This window comes from Miniopterus schreibersii (genome assembly GCF_964146895.1).
Source record: "Miniopterus schreibersii genome assembly, chromosome: 16".
Taxonomy (NCBI): domain Eukaryota; kingdom Metazoa; phylum Chordata; class Mammalia; order Chiroptera; family Miniopteridae; genus Miniopterus; species Miniopterus schreibersii.
The window spans coordinates 31,963,892-31,985,198 of NC_138116.1; the positions used below are offsets into that span (position 1 = coordinate 31,963,892).

At 45.2% G+C, this 21,307-nt stretch overlaps 1 protein-coding gene across 3 annotated transcripts in view; it reads right to left on the reverse strand.

The window, feature by feature from the left end:
• Positions 1 to 21,307, reverse strand: part of SMG6 (SMG6 nonsense mediated mRNA decay factor) — a gene marked incomplete at its 5' end in the record, with an annotated part of 207,239 nt that overhangs the window by 21,589 nt on the left and 164,343 nt on the right. For all 3 annotated transcript variants that reach the window (XM_081115789.1, XM_081115790.1, XM_081115791.1), the window contains one exon: positions 933 to 1,109. In XM_081115789.1, coding sequence (XP_080971915.1) covers positions 933 to 1,109 — 177 coding nt within the window. The remainder of the gene's footprint in view (positions 1 to 932; positions 1,110 to 21,307) is intronic.

Below are 21,307 nucleotides of genomic sequence, written 5' to 3' on the forward strand. Positions count from 1 at the left end.
GGGGGGGGGGTGTTGTAAAAAGAAGGTAAGAATCAACCATCAGGCAAAAGTGAGCTGTGTGTGCACACACACCCAGACAGAGTTACCCACACCCAGACACACAGCAGGGCAGCTGGCAGTGATATTAAACACACATGCGCAGATACCACTACACACTCACATTTACTCAGAACACACAGACGGCAGGGATGCTGGCAGCAGTGTTCAACTTAAACTGACACACAAGCCCAGCACAGACAGACCCAGGACAGCAATCACCCCCAGAAAGACACATCATGCATGGCAGGGCAACTGCCAGCACGGTTCAGCAGGGGTGGGTACACAGGCTCACGCGTAAGCACACTAGGGCTCGAGCACACGGTCTGGAGTGAAGCAAGGGCTACAGGAACAACCAAGGGCAAACAAACAAGAGGAGAGTTCCTTAATCACATCAGGATGTGCAGGAGGGAGGGAGGGAGGGAATGAGGGAGGGAGGGCAGGCCGGGGGAGGGGGTGATTTTCCACACGGGGCCAGCAATGTCAGCTCTTCCTGTACGTGTGCTAGAGGCTGGAGTTCAGGCCTGTGCTGCGCTGAGCTCCACACATCTATAAACTTGATCCTCAGCCTGAACCCTAACACCCCCCCTCCGCTCCCTTTCCTAAGCCTCCAGAGCTGCACATTATTAAACTCTTTCTTTCCCTCCCTTCTCCTCCAATGCAACATTAAAAAGTAGCATCTGGAACTCGTAGCAGAGATGGAGGCACTGGGGTGCGACTGGCAGGAAGGGGCACCAGCAGAGTGCACTCTTGAGAAGTCGGCTGGGCACGTTAACATTGATGCTGCCGAGTGGTTGTGAAGGACCAGGGTGTAAGCTGAAGCCATGGGCAGGGCAGGGCCAGAAGGAGGAGGAGGGGAGCCTTCCCTGCCACAGTGGGCTCTTCCCGCACAGTACCTCATCTTCCAGTTGTTTTCCCTCTTGGCTTCCCATTTCCTTTCCCATGGTGTCTGGGACGGGTGCCACTGACACATATTTTCCACCCTTGAATGCCAGCAGAGGCTCTTCTTGTCCACAAAGGGCTTCCAGAAAATACTTCAGCACTGTGACCCTTTTGCAGTCGGCTGCAATAACCTACAGGGCAAAAGGAGAGAAGAAAAACAGCACTTTTTGAAAGGGAAGGCGAAGATGAGAGACACTCGACCGTGGGGCACATGAGAAATGTGTCAAAGTCGCTGGCGGTGTGCGTGCGTGGGGGAGACGGTGAGCGAGGGCCAAGGGGTGAGGACCGAGATCTTCTGAGGGAAGAAAGTCACTACCGTTTCTCCTTAGGTCACCCCGAGGGTGGCAGACAACCCCAGGACCAATGACAGGGATCCTCTGGGGTTGTGCCTTTCTTTCTCTGAAGTCCTGATATTGAAAGACTGAATTCTTTTAAGTTTGGTATCTAACTGATAGGAGGAGTGTGGAGTGCAAACCGCCAGTTTTCACAGAACACAGCTTTCGGTGCCCCTGCCACTCTCCATTCTCCTCCCAGCTCCCCTCTCGCCAGACTCCCAAAAGGAGAACTTTCAGCCTGAGTGCAAAATGAATGATGAGGGCTTTTTTGGCTGTTTCATTTCAGCCAGATCATTTTGGGCTTCCCCTGGCGGGTTCCTGCCCCACCTAAGAGCTTCTCATACTCAGAGACTGGTCTCAGGCAGGAAATTGTTGTCAGGAAAAGGGAGATAGGCAGAGCAGGTGGGAGGTGTTTCACCAAAGCTCTGCTTCTCCAGGGTTCACGCCATCCTGCTCCCATGTGGCCACATCAGCACATAAGCCAGTGCTGTCAGGGAAGCTGGGGCTGATTTAGCTGAAATGAAATTCAATATCTTGAGCAATCGTCAAATTTGTGGCTCAGATGAAGTTTCCATAGTCACCTTGTCTGGGGTCCTTCTCCTGTGAGACCAACATGCATGGTGGCCTCACCTGCAAACCCATCTGCTTTGCTTGCGCCCTCTCATGCCCTTTTCTCCATCTCTGGCCTCTGGGGTCCTCTCCTCCGTATGAAAGGGCACTCCCCAAGGCAGAGGAGGGGCCCTGCTTGATCTGCAGCTCAGAAGCTGGTGAAGGCCAATCCATGCAGGGAAACACACTTCAGTGGCCAGATATGCCACAGGGTGGCAGCCCATTCTCATCATCACCGACTCTAGCCCATATTGAGTGTCCCCTGCCCCCCAATGCTTTCCCACTCCACAATGCGAAAGCGAATTCTTTGTCTGTATCACACAATAAAGTATGAATCTGGAGTCTTGTCTGTGATGTTTGCTCACTGTTTTACAGGTGCATTTGTTACTCCCTCACCTGGACAATAACCCCAGTGGTGGCAAAGACTACATCTCCTTAGCACTTGCCCTTAGCACCCCTTGCCAGGGAGCGGGGCACACAGGAAGCTTATTTTAAGGACAGACAGGCACAGGGAAACTCGGCTGGGTACCACAAGATGCAGATGAGGCAGGCATGATCCATATCCTCTAGGACACTATGGAAATGAGCACCACTTTGCCCGCTGGGCTGGTGACTCTATCCTCTAATCCTGTTCCCAGCAAAACCTGCTACTCTCCCTGCCTAGGAGTGCCCCTGCTTACCCTCACCAGTGGTCCTAGAATCATTGTAGGCCTGAACCTCAGGCTAAGTACGTCAACTACCTGCACCTGAGAAGCTAACCTAAAAGGTGCTCACCTACTCGGAAAAGGCTTTGGAAAGAATAGCCGTCTTGAGCTTGGGGTGCCCAGTCCTGGGCTCACACCTCCTTGAAGGAGGAAGGAAGCTCTCCTTGGACCAGGGCAGGTAACCATGGATTCCATAGCGTGTATTCAAACATGTGATGAGGAAGGCTAGAAATACAGAAGCAGGGGCTAAAAGGCATTAAAGAACAGAGCTGAAATGAGTAATAGCCTGGCAGGCAGCACGCACAGTGGCCTCCCTGCATCCCCAGCCTCACACTTGCAAAGGAAACTTCTGCATTTCCACAAGACTGCCAGTTTCCTCTCTGTGGTCTAATTTTAACCACCTTGTCGTTACAGTGTGTGTCAGCCACCTGACCCCACTATGACCTCTGACCTTATGCCCCAGCTACTGCTTGCACTATGGAGAATTATGTAATGGGTCCAGGACTTTCCTTTTCGGTGTGAGGCTGCTACTGCTGAATGGCAAGGAGGTGGGGGTTAAGGGATGGGAGGAGGACAGGGAAGAAGCTTGCTGGGGTCCTTGGCATCACCTGGATAATGAGAAGTTATGCTGACACTCCTGCAATGTGCAGCAACCATCTGCCCAGAAGAGGAGAGTGTGCCCATGGGAGTGTGTGTGCTCACAGGGGGGCAGGAAAATTCCCGCTGTTAGAGTATAGGCTGGGTGGCATACTGAGTGGCTCAGGAAGTGTGTGATTCCTGGCCAAGAAGGAGAAAGGCCACACGTGTAGATGTGGACTCTTAGAGACGGGGATTTCCAGGGCACAGCGGGACCTAGGGACACAGACATCCTGAGCCTGCCTGAAGCACATCCTTAGCGGATCAGGGGGAACTGTCATTCACAAGGACTCCAAAGCAAAATGGACCCCCTACCCTTACCCCCAGCAATACTCCTGTTTTCATTTTCACGCATTTAGAAGGCACCTGGTTTCCCTGGAGATTTTGTTTACTAGGGACAATAGTCCCTTCCTTAGGGCAAGGGCACTCGGGCTGATTCTCAAAAGCTTTTGATCCAATGGGGTCTCTGAGTTGGTGCTGAGACGCCTGAAAAGGAGTCTACTTGTTTGGAGAGACAAACATCACCTAGCCTTTTAGAAGAGTGTCTCTAATCCTTTGCAATCCAACTAGCAGGGGAACAGCCAAGGTTGTACACAGTCTTCTTAGGTTTCCAAAGTGTGTGGTTGGAGTGAGAAATGGGGTTCTAGCTATTTGGTAGATGGGGAACCGCGAGGCAGAAGGTCTAGCGCTTGCCTAGGGGCACAGAGAAGCCTTCTGTCTCCAGCCTGCTGGCCTGTCAGGTAAAGCATTCTGCATTACGGTAGGAAGAATGAGCCTAGAGGGGTGAGAACCACAGTTCTCTTGGTTCTTGAGTTTTATAGATTTATGGGAATATTATCCTAGACAGTGCCTCCAGCACTTGAGTCTGGGGGACAAAAGTTCAAATATAGTTAATAAGGGACATCATGATGGACGACGCCCTTCAAACCACCCACGAAGAACCAACTCCGAGATCATCTTTGGCTGGCAAGGAGGACTTCCTGGTAGGAGAGGGGTTAAAGCTAGGCTCCCTGCTTGGAGAGGAAGGAGTCCAGATGAAGTCTATGACATAATCCCCACAATAGCTCTTTTCATGAGTACATTTTTCCATGCTGTATCAATGAAAAACAGAGAATGTAAGTGGTATGTACATTGTAGCTCTGGGCAAACTCTAGATTCTCTAGAGGGGAAAGAGCTGGGCAGGAGTGTGTTCCTCCTGGGCTGTTAACAGGCTACACTGGACTGGAGCTAGAGGTGGGAAAAAGGGCTGCTGGCTAGGGACTACCCCAGGAAACCTGGGCCAGCACCTTCTCAGTAGCAGTCATGGCCCTTCTGGAGGAAGACTCACTGAGTAGATTATCAGGAACTCCAAAGTCAATGGACAAAATGTCTCACACAAATCATTCCAGTCAGCTTTGAAACAAAACTGGGGCTTTAGGTCAGGGAAGAGCAGAAAGAAAGGCACCCAGAGAAAGCCCCTTTCCCTTCTCCTGAAGAGCATCTGAGGCAGCATGCCCCATCAGTGGGAACTGAAACCTCTAGCTTCAGGGCTCCAGTTATCACCCGATCAGGTCCACACGCAAAGAACCAAGCAGAAAGGAAAACTGAAAGTGAGATGCGGTGAGGCGGTACAGGAGCCTGGCCAGTCCCAGGCTCAGTTCCTTAGAAAGAGAGAATGTGAGCATACAGGGGGGTAAGTGGAAGCTGGAGTTAAGAGGAAGGTTAGGTCTTGAGGAAAGAAGGAAGAAACCTCTAGGTCAAGAGAGAAGACAGACTGAGTTACCGATCTGAGGTACCTTAAGGAACAACAGATAAAGAATGGAGTTCTCTGAAAACTGGTGACTCTCCATAGCCACTCAGCAGGGGACATGCCCAGCTTGGGCAGAGATGCCCAGGTAGAGCAGGAAAAGAGATCTAAAAAACAAAGAAAAAGAGATCTAAGGTGTCTTATGGAAGACAGGGGAGGGCAAGAGAGAGAAAAAGAACTGAGTACCAGACACCAGGGGCTGCTGTACTCTGGGTTATAAGATTTAACACCTCAGAGCAGCCATGGGGAAGGGAGAAAACCCCTAGTCTAGCTAGGGAACAGAAGGAGGGCTCAGAGAGCTGAACCAGGCTTCTCTGGATGCAGACTCCGGGGGATGAGGAACTCTTTCTTCAATCTTTATTGGGTTCCTGTTTTCTCCATACAGACTTCTTGGAAGGCATGAGCACTAGAGTCGTTAGATTTTTCAAAATTTCTTTTTCTGGGCTTTTGGTTTCGAGGAATAAGAATTTAAACATGCATTATCAGCCAGTTCTACACATATATATATTTTTTTCTGGTCTTAAAAAGTCCTGCTTGCTATTACTCCTCTGGTTAAAGAGAAAAATCACACGGGTTTTCCCCTACAAACTCAAGTTTACAGGTTGTTTTTCTTGCTTCTCTAAATGTAGTCAATTATTCTCACATTTGTTGAAACCTTCAATCAAACTTTACAGCTTGTTAATTTTACAGAATGTCCTTAGAGCAAATAAGATGCAGACAGGAAAGTGAAGTCTTGCTGAGATTATTAAGAAACCTTAAAATAGCCTACAAATCCACCACCAAGGCTGGTAAAATACAAACTGTTTGGCTGGTTTCTGAGGTCAATTAACAATGGGTTAATTATCATCTTTAATGAGCCAAGCCTACAAGAAACTGAACTCAGACTAAAGTGTTTTCACAAACTGGGAACCTCTAGTTATGCACGACTCACCCTCACAGGAGACTGAAGGGTGGGTAGGACAATTCTGTAGTGGCCAAGGGTGGGTCAGCCTAAGAGGAGGCCTGCCAATGAAAGTTCAGACCCAGGGAATCCTCTGGAGCTGGGAGGACAGAGGAAATGGTTTCTTCACATTCCTAGGGGGAGGGGCTTCCAGGCTGGGAGCAGACTCCAGAGGCAGGAGGGAAGCTGGCCACAAGGATGAACAATCACTCTGAAGACAGAGACAATCGTTTATAACAGGGAGATAGACATTAACAGCCTACCTGAAGCAGAACAAACTGGTTTTGAATTGTGAGAGAGGGTTAGAAGGGCAGAGAAAGGAAGAACCAATGCAGGGGCTGAATGCAAAGGGGTCAGAGGGAGAGAAGATGTGGGTCCTTGTGCCAGATGCATATACTGACAACCCCTGGGCATACTGTCCAAGGGTATCAACTCAATCAGCATTTCATTTTCTCTATCCCTGCTGTAGGAGGACCTCATTTCTATGCTAGACAGCTAAGCATAGGTCTCTCCCTCAGTCCCTTTTGATCCCAATGTCCAGACCCAGCCCTCCCTAATTCTATGGTTGGTCTGGGCTAGCCGAGGGGTCAATGGGTCACAAGATGAAATGCTAACAGCACTGGCCAGCCCAAAGCAGTCACACCATTCCATGTGTCTGGTCCTAACAGCTGTGTTTCCTTCTTAGCAGAGGCAATGTGGGCCATTACCAATCAGCTGGCAATGCATAGATGCCTGTTTGGAGTGGTATGCAGCCTGTTCGCACCACCCATATTCACTGTGTCCGTATGTGTGTGCCTGTGTGCATGCACACACTAGCCTTAAGTTTCCAAGAGAGAGGGGGCATGGGAATTGGCAAATGGTTGGATGGGAAGACTTGGGAGTTGGGGGAGAGAATACACCAATAGTTTTATTGAAGATTCCCAAAGATACAGGTACTTGGCTACTGAGAGGGAGATTATGTTCACACTGGAGACATTTGGGAGAACAGAGGAGTTGTGAAGCATACACTGAAAGTGAGAAGGTTAGTACAGTAGGAAAAATGGGTCCATTCTGGAAGAGGTAAGTTGAGGCACTATAGGGAGCTGGGCTTCACAGTCAGGCTATGAGACCTGAACCTGAGATCATAAGACGTAAACCTGAGTTCAAGTCTTAACAGCCACTTCCTAGCTGTGTTTCCTTAGACAAGTTACTTGACATCTCTGAGCCTGTTTGCTCAAGTTGTTTTTGAGGTTTAAAAGAGATAATAAACATCAAATATTTAGCAAGGTGCCTAAGCCCAGTAAGTGCTCAATAAAAAAGTAGCTGTTATTTTTTTCTTCCTGCTCAGAGGTGGGAGGAGCACTCTGCTTAACACCACTGAGGTGTGTAGAAACCAGACTCAGAGGTAAGGAAGGAAGCATGGGGCTGGCACACAGCCTAGTGCTGAGGGGAGAGGCCCTGGAATGCTCACCTGGATGTCGAAGCTGCTGAAATATTTTATTCAGAGCTAAGGTGTTGGATCCAGGCTGCTGGGCAGGTCACTTGGTGGAGGGAAGGCCCAGCCTCTCTCTAGCTGTTGCTCTTCCTAATTCTCCTAAAAAATTCCTGGGCTTAACCAGAAAGGCATGCATGCATTCTATAGGACTCCAGAGAGGCCCTAAGGGTCTGGGCCTCTGCACACCATGCACACATCAGAAATAAAAGCCTGTCGTGAACATCACAATTGCCTTGCCCATCTGGTCCCTTCATATTGTGGTGTGTGTATGTGCGCGCGCGCATGCTTTCTCTTTGTTAACGGCATCCTCCTTAAACAAGACCCTGCTGCATCCTTGCTCCAGGTCTCTCAATACAAGAGAAATGATGAAAAAATTCCCAATGAGGCATTTTCTTCCCACCTGTATTTCCTGACCTTGGACATTCTGAACAAAGCCAGATAGGAGTCTGGGCTCTCTTGGCAGAGTACAGCTTGCTCTTCTTGAACTGGTCCCTCACGGAAAGAAACTTTTCTCTTCTAGAGCTCTGAGCTCTGGCTGTACAAGCAAGGTGCATTCTTAACAGTGAGCGTGTCACAGGGATTAAACTATAGGCAGCGGTAGCTCGGGCTGCAGTCCAATCTGCTTCCCCTGCAGAGTGCTCCGAGAGCAGCCACCCAAATTGGCAGGGGTTAGGGGCGGATACTGGCACTGCCAACACAAGCCTTTCAGGTCTGGTTGGCTTCAGCTGGTCTGAAACCTGGAACACAGGAGCTGGGGCCCTCACTTACTGAACCAGCAGGGGAGGCTACAAGCTCAGCCCCTGGGGATGAAAGCCCTTGCATCTGTCTCAGTCTGCAAATATCCACATGCAGTCTGCTTCTATACTGCCAGTTAGTTTTGGGCCAGGAGCTCCAGTTGCTCTGAGCCATATTCTTACTTGCCTTCTAGACAGGCAGGATCAGGAGACCACCCCTTAGGATGGTGTTCAGGCCCCTTCACCAGATTTGTTCCTGGTTTTATTTATTTTATGTGTGTATGGGAGATGCCCTTTCTGAGACATTGGTAGCATTCAACACATTCAGTCAACATTCAATTCAACAAGTACTTACAAAGTGCCTACTGTGTACACTAGACACTATTCCAGACCCTGCGGATTCAGTAGAGAACAAAGCAAAGTCCTGTGGCTCCAGTGTGGGGGAACGGGGGGATGTCACATTCAAACCTCAAAGACTCCCCGTATCAAGAGAGAAATAATACCCCCCCCCCCCATACATTACCTAAAGTACTCAGGAGGCCAGAATTCTCATTCCTCTTCCCTCAAGGGAAAAGGGAAAGGCAGCCTGAGAGGAAGAAAAGCTCCTAGCAGAGACCTGGCCCGCTGCTCCTTTACCCCTTTTAGGCAGAAGGGTTGCAAGGAAGTCAGGATGAGGAATTCCCTTGGGCTTAACCCTGCTACAAAGATGAAATCCTAACCTTTCTCAACGCTTTCTAACACCCACCCACCCCTCTATTGTGGTCTCTATTCAATAGAGACCTCTAGTGGTCTCTATTCCCTAATCCTCAAACCCCAGGCCCACTCGATATTCCCCTGCATGCCATTGGCTCCCCTTCCCACCTGAGACTTTACAGGTTATTTCTCCAGCCTACAGTGACCTTACCTCTATGCCATCAACTAATTCTCTTATCTTCAAGTTTGATAAAAAGCTTTTCTTTTCAAGAAAACTTTGTCTAGCCTGCCAGTCCACTGTCCACACATTTTTCCAAAGGCCCTAACATGTGACAGGGACTATGCTATACATTCTGGGCACACAAGAGAGAACAAGGCAGATGCAGTCCTTGATGTCACAGACTTTTCAGTACAGAGAGGGATTCTGCAGTAACTGGACACTAACCTCTTTCAAATGCACAGTTGTTCCTTTAGCACCTATGGGCTAGTCCTTTTCCTATACTTCATCTTCTCTGACCTCATTAGCAGCCCTCAACATCTGTATTACTTATATGCCACAAAGTGAGTTACTGATCATTCAAAGCCACACTAGAATCTCATCTCTCAGCGATCCAAGCCTTTCTTGAATATTTCAGGTGGAAAGGATTCAAGACCCTGGGGAAGCTTTTAAAACCATCATTACTACTCAGCCAGCATGGCTCAGTGGTTGAGCGTCGAACCATGAATCTGGAGATCACGGTCTGATTCCCGGTCAGGGTACGTGCCCTGGTTGCGGGCTTGATCCCCAGTAGGGGGCGTGCAGGAGGCAGCTGATCAACGACTCTCATCATTGATGTTTCTATCTCCCTCTCTCTGAAAGCAATAAAATATATATATATTAAAAAATAAATAAAACCACCATTACTTAATGTTTGAGAAACAAATAATTCAAAAAAAAATCCTCACCAGACATGCTTTTTAATGATTTTAGAGAGAGACGAAGGAAGAGAGATACATCGATCAGTTGCCTCCTGCATGGCCCGCAAGCTGGGTATGTGCCCCCCTGACTGGTAATCAAACCCATGACCTTTTGATGTACAGGATGGTGCTCCAACCAACTGAGCCACACTGTCCAGGACCAAATAAGTAATTTTTATTATTACCTACCTAATAGATTTTTTCCCCCTGTTAACTTTCAGTCCAGACTATGTATATGAGAGGTCTGTTACTGTTTTGAATCTACAAGGGAGCTCATTTCCTACCAGGGAACCCCATTTCATTTTTGGACTTTTCTAATTGGTAGAAATATCTGTCCCTTTTAAACCAAATCTGCCTCCCAGTACTAATTCTGTTCTCTGGCGCTACACAAAAAACTGTAATTCTGCTTCTATGTGACTGGCCTCAAATTATTTGAAGTCTGCTGTTGCACCTTCTCTAGGCTAAACACTTCCACTTCCTTCAACTGTTCCTCACTTCAACTGTCTCCTAAACATCCTGCTTATTTTTCACTACGACTTTCACTGAGACTACTGTGTTTCCTACGGCGAGTGCCCATAGAACAGAGCGGAGCATCTCCTCCTTGTTCCGTTCTCGATGCCTCGACTCTATGAACAGGCTACAAGGCACTGGTTTTGTTGTCCACCACCTTGCACTAACAACACATTGTGAGCTTTTAATCAACAAATCCCCCGTTTTCACATATATGACTAAATAACAGCTCCGCCCTCTGAGTGCAAGAACTCCACTAACTACTCCCTTTGGTAACATCCCTTCACTGAGGTCTCACCACACTCTAGGACACCCTGCTGGTACTGTGCTGCACACTACCTGCTATGCAGCTGGCTTTCTGCATAAGGTAAGGTTATGCATTTATTCTTATTTTATTTTCTTATTTTACTTTATAATTTTATTTTATTTACTTCTTTCACTGTAGCCTGTAAAGTTCTCTTTGGATTCTAAATTTGTCATGAGAATGTATTCCCTCTCAAGTTCATGACATCCATAAATTTGATCTGTTGATTAGTTTACGCTTATTAATATCTTTCTCCCATTATTCTGTTGTATTTTCTTTTTTTTTTAAAAGGTCTCAAATGCTTCAAATTTTATTAAGATGCTCATACACACATTTACTACTAAAAATTGAAATAATCACATCAAAAAATTTGTTACAGCTCAAATTTTCCTTATCTATGCTGCTGCATAATGACCTTAAAACTATTAGTGAGAAGAAAAAAAAAGTACGACAAAGTTTATAGCTAAGTCAACTCCATGCCATAATTCTCTAGGATAATATCATCAGCAGGATCTCCATGAAATAGGCAATAACGACAGCTACATCTAAATCTTCTGGCTCTTTCTTCAAGCTCACGTTTCCTCTCCTCTGGGTCTTTTTTAAGCAGAGATTGGGTACGGTATCTAACAAGTTGTAATGTCCTTAGCAGCCTTTCTTTCCGGACAGATGCCAATGTCTTCACTCCACGTCGCCTCCTGTAGAGCAGGCCTTGACCCAGCCCCAGTCCAAGCCCCTGTGACTTTTTTTCTTCATCTTGCAGTTGGGGTGAAGGTTTTGGTGGAAGGGAACAGAATTTGGGACTAGGGTTCAGAGCCAAGTTGCTAAGGTTGTTTGCTAGTACTTCTGAGACAGCTTGAGTGCCAGCTGAATTTTCCTCACAGGGCTTCGGAGAAGACTCTGGGGTCGAGGGTGGGCTAAGCTTCTTTGGTGAGTCCATTGGAAGGTCTAGTCACAGCCTGATGCTCCTCCTAGGGTTCTGGCAGAAGGTGATGCTCAAAACTCTCAAATTGCCACAGAGCAGCCCAGCAACAGCAAGAAAATTGCTAAATGCCCTGTCGTATTTTCTTTCTTAAGTAAGTTTCCTGAGGGCAGGCACTGTAATTTGCATGTACACACACACACACACACACACACACAGAGAAAATCTATTTGCAGCATACACTATGTGTATTTGGACAATGGAGGTCTCATCATGGGAGGCTGACGGCAGCCTCAGGACATTATGATCACGGAGGGATGCTAATAACCACATTGTCTACTATGTGAATCATGCTCCTTGTGTTGTGCAACACAGACACCCTGGACAGACTCAGAGATGCTACTTTCTGCTTTGGGTGGTGTTCCCCGTGAAGTTTGGGCTCAGTAATTTGGGATACGTGCTCTCTTTTGACAAGCTGCCTACAGAGTTTCTAGTTTGAAATAAGATCCCACAAGAAGCCAAGCTCTGGGCATATCACACTTCGCCTTTAGTGGAGGCTGTTGCCCCAGGGCAAGGTATAACACATCTCAGCAAGAGGTGAGACTTACACTCTTCAAAGCAGGGGTGTTATGCTCTTGGAAAAATTACACCTCTATCTTGAGAATCCCCACAGCAAATTAAAACTATGAAAAATATAAAAAATACAGAAATTCTGAGGGTAGGGCTGAGGTATGAGGCCACTTTAAGTTGCATTTTCAGGTCTTGCATCTTGAGTCCTGAATATTAAATGTGGCTAATAGCACCCTACAGTTGGAAACAAGACAAGCTTTGCTAACTAGAGCTAACTAAAGTCTATTCAGAGTTTGAGATGAGGTATCAGTAAGGCAAATATTTGGCACATAGAAGAAGCTAAATAAATATTAGTTTCCTTTCTTCACCCCTAAACACTAAAAAGCATTTTTTTTTTAATCCACCTGAATCAGAATCACATAGTGGATTCCTGGACTCTACTTTGGACTAAATAAATTAGTATTTCTGGGGATAGGGCCTTGTACTGTCACTTTAAACAAGTCTTGCAGGTACTTATGAACACTGAAGTTTCACAATCACTGCTTTAAAGGCTGAAAGGATAGGTGGTTACAATTTTGGTCAATTCTTTGAAATGCAACTCTATTTTAGCTAAGGTACAAAAAATACCACCTTGTAATTTTCATGGCACTTTTAGGTTCTATAAAATCCTTAGCACCCTGTGAAGCAGTTAACTATTACATTCAGATAGTGATAATAGATGTGAGGAAACTGAAACTTGAGTAATTTAAATGAGATTTGAAGCCAGATGCAATGACTTCCTAGCCCGATGTCCTTGCCACCTTACCAGAGCTGCTTCCTGGGTGAGCACCACTGGGCCTTCTAAGGCATAACAACAAAGTTGTGTGCTTCACTCGCCCTTAACAGTTACCAATAACAGAATGGCTGCTACATGCCAGGCACTGTGCCAAATGCTTTTCATGCACCAATTCATCTAATCTCGACAACCCCATGAAGTAGGTACAGCCATTATCTCAATTTTATAGATGAGGAAATTAAGGCATAGAGTTAAGTAACTTGCTCAAGGTTATACAGTAAGTAGAGGAGCTGGAATGTGCCTCTTCTTTTAATCAGTGTCCAACTGCCACAGCTCTCAATGGATCCAGACCATTTGCCTGTGCTTAGGGCAGAGATGTTTACAACCTCACAATGGGAAAGAACTCATCTAGTACAGAAACTCAAAGGGGGGCAGTCTCGCCCTGGCCAGGTAGCTCAGTTGGTTAGAGCATCGTCCTGATATGCCAAGGTAGTAGGTTCAATCCCTGGTCAGGGAACATACAAGAATCAAGCAATGAATGCATAAATAAGTGGAACAATAAATCGATGTTTCTCTCTAAAAAAAAAAACAATAAAAAACACAACAACAAACAAACAAAAACCAAAGAGGGCAGTCTCTTGTTGCTGGTTTCTGAAGACTGAACTCCTTCTGGGCTGGGTATACTTCTCTTGGGCTGCTGACGTGCCACAGGTATGGGAAAAGCAGGGTCTAGAGGAAAGTTCACTTCATGCTCTCCTAACTTGGGCGAGTTACTGAACCTTGTTTGCAAAATGCAGATGATTCTGAAGACCTCTTTCCATTCTTAAAGGTTTCTATGATTCTGGGAAGTCATCTTGGAAAGGAAGAGAGGAAAGACAGTTCGGTTCTGCCATTGACCTTGATGGGAGAGCTCAGCTCTGTCCCAGAGGGCAGTGCCAAGGGCTGGGCTTGGCCTTTTTGGAAGGGCTGATGATTCAGAATCTGAACTAACAGTGAGGCTGGAGACAATTCCTGATGGAAAAAGGTGGTATAGGTTCTTCTCGTATGATAAGCCACTAAGGAAGACTTGGAGGGTTTTATGGAATCATTAGCACAAGGTTCCCCTCTGGCCACAGAGCAGAGGAAGAAACAGCAGATCAGTTTATAAAGCTCCAGAGTGGAAAATTTCTGTTGGTGTCCAAACTAAGTTTTTGGCTTTCTGTGAGGTTTGGAAAGACTTGTACTGATGTTTTAATCACCTGTTTAGTGTTCTGAAGCCTCTTGTCAGAGGCCACACTGAGCCTGCTCCAGCAGGCAGTGGGGAGCTGCTGGCTCACGTATTGTGCTCTTTCTGTGAGCTGTTTCTTTCCCATGGCCATCTCCAACACCCTGTAGCTCCCTCCAGGCCACTTGGAGGGTATAAGCCAAACCTGTGAGTCCCATAGGAGGCTGAGGACAAGCTCTCTGGCTAACTTTTCACCAGATCTGAAGCCAGGAAAGGCTCTGGAAAGCCAAGGTGCAAAGAGGTAAAGGGTGGTCTCTGGAAACCAGCCTGCCAGCAACACCTTTGTATGGCACACACCACCATCTAGACATTCTAAAGCCCTTGGATACTGATCATGAAAGAAGTCCTTACAAGTGGAAAAGAATACTGAATAAACTCAGGTTGGGCACGTTCTAGAAACAGAACTCATGAGCATGCAAGAAGCCCATTACAGAGGTTTAGGGTAATGGCAAGTAAACAAAACAGCATTTTACTTCCTCTGCAGTTTTCACTGGTCACAGCTTCTTGATGGCTGACATATCGCATTTTACTGGGAAAGTTGTGGTGGAGAAGAAGTGGTGACTGATGGTTGCTAGGAATTATGTTATTTCATTTGATTATCACAGTAATCCTGTGAGGCAGAAAGAGGAAGAGGAAACTGAAGCTCCGAGGAAAGAAACATCCAGTAAGTGGTGAAGCTGGGATTTGAACCTAGATTTGTCTTACTCTAAAGGTCTGTGCTCAGTCCATTATATTTTACTGCCTCTTAGAGAGGTAATGATACTTTTGGAGACAGAGGACCTACTTCAAGTCCTTTTCACTAAAGGATACCCAACCCACCTCAGCAGCCCAAAGCCCCGCCCCCAGGACAAAATAAACACTTATGATGAATTTGCATTTAGATGAACACAAACCAAATGGGCATTTGGCTAAGTTACAGCAAGAACAGAGATACTAACATTAAAAATTTATCAGTGATTAATCAAAGAACTTGTATGCATAAATGTATAACCCAGGGACACAGATAACAGTATAGGGAAAGCCTGGGGGTGGGGCGGATGTGGGGTGGAGGGGATCAATGGAGGGAAAAAAGCAGGGACATCTGTAATCCTTTCAACAATAAAGACAAATTTAAAAAAAATTTCACAGAGCACCCGCCCTAAAAGGAGTTCTATCATTCAGACTCATTTCATTACCTTGGATACAGTATAGGCAAGACCTCAGCTAATCAGCTGATGAGCTGAATGAATATGGGAAAATAGTCACTGTTGGATATCAAGTCAAGACCTATGTATGAATGTCCCCAGAAAGTTGTTTGCACTACACAGTCTTGACCTCTGGATATATTGTAGAGAGGAAGGTCTATCAGAGAGCATGGGGACAAGACAAAGGAAATCAAAGCTTCCTTCTTCCACGTGGCACACAAAGGCTACACAAATCCGTCATCTAAGAAACTTTTACCGTGCAAACAACAGTATGTTGTTATCTGGCAACCCTGGATCCTGGTGGAAGAGATGAAGGTGGAGAAGAGAAAGAGTAGTTTCCTACCATGGAATTTTTTCTTTCCTTTTCTGTTCTTTCGAGGGGAAGCTTCTTCAACTGTCTGCTCTCTCTGAGAGTTCGCTTCCTTTTGTCTGGCAAGACTACTCCACACATGCCATTCATTGTTCCCTGCCCAGTTATGCCAACGTGGCTTCTGATGGAGGAAGGGAGGGGGTCTTTCAAGGGAACTCTGCTTACTGAGGGAAGAAAGACTCTTATAGTAGCACATACTGCCTTTTTTCAGTGACCTCAGAGGGACCTACTTACAGAGGCTACAGTTAGAGAGACGAGAGAGAGGAAGGGAAAGAGAGGAAACCACGACCAGAGAGGTCTTAAGTCCCACAGGAGTAACTGAGGACAAGGAAAAGGCTGTCTTGTCACGAGGGCAAAATTAACCAGGTCGACCTGATTATAACAGAGGGAAGGAGGGTCATGAGTGGGGGCAGAGGCTTACAGACCACTGCATACATGGGGAGTGTAGGAGAAAAGTATTTCAAAGCCGATGACAAGGCAGACAGGAAACTTACATGTCCTTGCTGACAGGAAAAAGAGTGAAATTTGGGTCTTCTCTCATCTGCAGGATTTCTAATAGGCAACTGAAGTTCACCCTCTTCCCAAGGATGTGCTGACAGCTGGGAATACTGCCCTTCAGGTCAGGCAGGGCAGGGATCTAGACCTCTCCAGAAGTTCACAAAGAAGTTCAGTAAGGACTCAAACCACGATCCAAAACACAAATGGGACTGCCATTTCCTGTTGGGTTTCCACGCTGTAAAAAAGTGGGGGAGAAATGCCAACTACAAAGTGCTCTGTCTTCTGTGGAAAATGGAGTAAGCAATGTATCCAGCTCCAGGTTTTGACTTGTAAATCTAAGTGAGAACTAGTTGCTAGCTGCTAGAGGATTATAGTGTTAAAGAGACATTCCACCACCCAACCTGCCAGCCTTTCTGCTCACTGTCCATGGACTTCTAGGGAGCTGATGACAAAGTTGTCTTGGGCCTGTGCAGGAAGGGCAGCCTCGGGCTTTGGCAGCTCCTCCTGGACCCCATTTCACTGTCCTGTGTTCTCAAACAGTTCTGATGGAACAAGCCATCTGTGAAGGTTATTTAGCTTGGAACTGGAAGAGGGTGAGGATGTGGAAAAAGTAAACTGAGCAGCCAAAGGATAGGGCCAAAGAGAGAGAGAGAAGGCAGGTGGCATGTTCATGGGACTATGTGCTAAGGCTGAGTGGGGTGGGATTGCAGAAAGGAATGGTGCCGAAAGGAGGCCAGCATGGGAAGCTCTGGAATGCCCAGGACGGCATGATTTTATTTCCAAAGTGGTGTTTTGCTCTTCTCCTTCAAGGGCACACAAACTCTCACTTGAGGGTTTCCATTATAGGGAAATCCTGGAATAATTCCTTGCCTTCTGAAAACTACCTGAATCCTGCCTAATTTCTTGCTGGGCCCAAATCATAGCCTAAAAGGTAAATCTAACAAGTGTTTTGTTTTATTTTTTACACCCAAAGCCACAATAGCAAGAGGTGAAAGGGTAAAAAATGAAGATGGTAGAGAATATGAGAAAATCCTTATGAATTACAGAAAACAGAAATTATAGGATAATCTGAGAAAATATGAGAATTTGTTGTAAATTGGATTATAACTTGTTGTTTCTTTGGAGTCTTCTTAACTGCCCCCTCCCCACTTATTATGAAGAACATATATGTTGAGAGAGACTTATTTTTATAATCTAGGCATTTTCACTTATGTTATCTTATTTAATCCTGACTTAAATCTTATGAATGGACTGCTGTCATCCCCATTTTACAGAGAGTAAACTCAAGCCCAGACAGAATAACTTACATGGACTTTTCTTATGACCAGAACAGAGCATAATGAAGACTATGACTTTTATTTAGATTAGGGAGATGTATTTTTCTGCAGGTCACTCTGGCAAAATGGCATTAGAATTTATGGTATCTCACCTGATCCATTCCTAATCACCAAGCCTATGTAGTATATATATCCTCACAGGATTTGAAAGAAATAAAAAAGCTGCTATTAGAATATATTTCTGATTCTTTACTAAATCTTTCCAAGTTTTTAGACTAAGAAGAGGGGTAGAGACAGCCAGCCAGTAACTAGGAACACTGCTTACTCTCCTCTTGGAGACACACATAGAAGGACATGCAAACATTACAGTGTCTTCCCTTATCTGTGGTTTCATTTCCCACAGTTTCAGTTACTCCTGGTCAACTATGGTCCAAAAATATTAAATAAAAAAACTCCAGAAGCAAACAGTAAGTTTTAAATTGTGCATCGTTCTGAGCAGCATGATGAAATCTCACGCTGTCCTGCCCGGGGTGTGAATCACCCCTTTGTCCAGGGTATCCATGTTGGATACTCTACCTGCCTATTATTCACGTAGTAGCTGTCCCAGTTATCAGGCTGACTATCCCAGTATCACAGTGCTTCTGTACAAGTAACACTTATTCTACTTAATAATAGCTCCAAAGTACAAGAGTAATTTAAACTCTATCGTAGGTATGTATGTATAGAAAAAGTATATTTAGGGTTTGGTACACCCTGTACTTTCAGGCATCCACGGAGGGTGTTGGAATATATCCCCCGTGGATAATGTGCGACTACTGTATAAACTAGTTTAAAGTATGTTTCAGTGCTTCATACTGATAAAGAGAGAGAGAATTTCTGTACCAGCCTGTACTACACACAGGGAAGGCTACACACAGCCTAAACTTCTTTTTTTTTTATTATCGACAACACAGCTAAAAGCTGTCACTGAATCCTGTTATTTAGACTAAAGCCACTCTTGCTGCTGACAAGGCAGAAAAGAAGTTCAACGACAGCATCTCTTCTAGGAGGCACTGAGATATGGTGTCACCTTGGCTTCAAGTACCAGGCCAAACTGAAGCTGCTTATAAATGTGGAGTTTAAACACACGGCACATGTTAAAAACAAACAGTACAAGAGGCTAAATTTTAAAAACAAAATCTTCTCACCTCTGGTTTCTAGAATCTCTGTTCCCCAGCCCTGTTGCCAGTTTCTGGTATGTCCTTCAGAGATATTTATGCATATACTACCATATATGATTAAGTATGGGCTTTCTATCTATTTTAAATATATTTATATAAATGAAGATAAACATTGCCATTTTTTAAAACTTGACAGAGTTATCTTAGAGATCATCAACATCATTTGTGAAGCACACTTCATACCAAATGCTAAAGGTCATCAACAATAAGGTTCAAGAACAGATCTGGAAAACCTAATGTGCTTATTGCAACAGAGTTTCTCTGGGTTGAAAGGACTGGAAGACCTAGCAAAGGCAGCACAGGAAAGCAGATAGGAGCAAATCAGTCAAGCTCATCGCTCATCGTCAGGTCCAACAGGCCTGGGAGTGGTCAGCAGCAACAGTCCCCTCAACCAGGCAGGGTCTCAAGTGACAAAAAGCTGGGCAAGAGGGGCTGCATTTACATATCAAAAAAGAATATGAAAATATATGTATGTGCTCCAGTCTACATGCCGCCCTGAAAGAGCTCTTGCACCAAAGGGTCTTCAACAAATCTGAAGGCAGGAAACAAATACTGCAACATGAAAATTAAACTGTGTTAATTGCATCACTATGTGTAAGCCAGGTGCTTTGCACTTCTGGAGGCTCAGACACCGTCTGTAAGTGCCAGTCCCCCTCTGAGGAACCATATGCAGCTACGATGGAATAGAAAGCAAAGCATTTGTGGTGTTTCAGGCTGATCTCACAGCCTGAGGTTCTAGCGTGTTAATGGTTCCCTATTCCAGAGCAGGTTGTAACTCTGCTTCGTAGACTGTACTTACTGAAACGTTTTAAGGTATTCCACTGAATTCATTCAATAAATATTAAGTAACTGCTATGTGTGGCAGGCCTTATTCAAGGAACTAGGACTACAGCAATCAATAAAACAATGTTCCTGATGTCACGGAGCTTAACATTCTTGTGAGACTGAGAAACAAATAGGCAAATAAATACAGGACAAATAGTGGGAAGTACTATAAAAAAAAAAGTAGGGTAAGAGGGACAGAGAGAAACAGGGTGGGGAGAATATTGTTTTTTTTATATAAGATGGACAGGGGAAAGGCTCTTGGATAACATGCAGTTTGATCAGATGTGAAGGAGTGAGCCACAAAGCAGAGGGCCCTCTAAGGTAGGTAGCTGGAGTGCCAGGGAGCCCTTTTTCTCCCAGAAGGGCTTGCCAGCTATGTGCCGCAGTGTGAAGAAAAGTGAACAGGCCCTTCCAGCCCAGCCGGGTGAAAGAGGAGGCCTTCGAGAGTTTATGTAGCTTGCATTGTCTCCATGCAGTTTCTGGATATTTTCCATCACAGATGAGAGTTTTATGTTGAATTTTAAATTGACCACAAATATTTAACTTCTCTGGACCACAAATGCAGTATCTTCTCTGTGGTTTAGCTGGCACCAAGTACATATTTACGAATCTCTATATGTCTGCCTGTTATTTAAATTTCTCATAGAAGTGCCAAGGTCTTTAGTTTTATCCCTTCCCACTCCATATTGGTGGGTCTGAACCTGATCAGGCCTAATTCTTGGAGAAAAGAGGTATCTTTATAATTGGAGCTTAGGATCTTCCTAGTTAAATTTCCTTTTACTGATTTCCTATTTAAAGATACCACTTGAGGGTCTGTTCCAAGATCTTGTATTTGAATTACAATGTAAAAATTTTAAAAATTCTGTTTCTCCACTAGAGAATAAAAAATAAAACTTAGTACATCTATATACCTCAGCTACATTAAAAAGCAAAACAAATAACAAAAGAAAAAAGCCAGGTGTAATGAGGCCCAAACTTCTAAATGTGTACTCTTATTTACTACTTACTAATTTCTGAGAATTATAACCAGCACCAGAGCTACAAAGAATATAGGAAATAAGTCCCGGCTTCTCAGCTGGGTTTTTGATAAACTAAATTGGGAAAGGGCCCTGGCTGAAGAGCACAAACTGGGTCACCTAATCCCAGAGTCAGCTTCTCTTCCCCAGTGGCAACAGAGCCATATGGCATTTTTATCAAATAAAGGCATTCAAAACAATCACTCCTACCCCATTTTAGATATCTGTCACTGTCTTCTTTCTCAGTGCAGCTTACTGGGCCTTTGGGCTATGGTTCTACTCAGATTCAGGCTAAAGAGTTGAGACTCAGTACAGAAAGACTTGAGGGGTATTTTCATCAACACTGGATTTCCTGAGTTTGCAGGAGAGTAACAGAGCTACTTGTTATGATGTAACAAGTCACACAGATATAAATCCATGCAAGCACATTTTAAGAACAATGCTCATCTTAATAAAATGAACAGTGACTTTCAAAGTATTCAACTTGGAAGACTAGACACTCATTTTTTAAAAACTAGCATTGCCTTGTAATTAGAATGGCTCTAAGTACATGCTTCTAGCTATTTTGTCCACCCTTCCAGTTTTCCACTGAAATGACTGGGGGAGAAAAAATGAAGAAAGCATATATCGGTACTAGGCAACCACATACCAGAAACCATGAGGAATTTTCTGCAAGACAAACTGCAGATGGGACTGGAATGAGGAAAATGACAACTGATGTTCAACCCT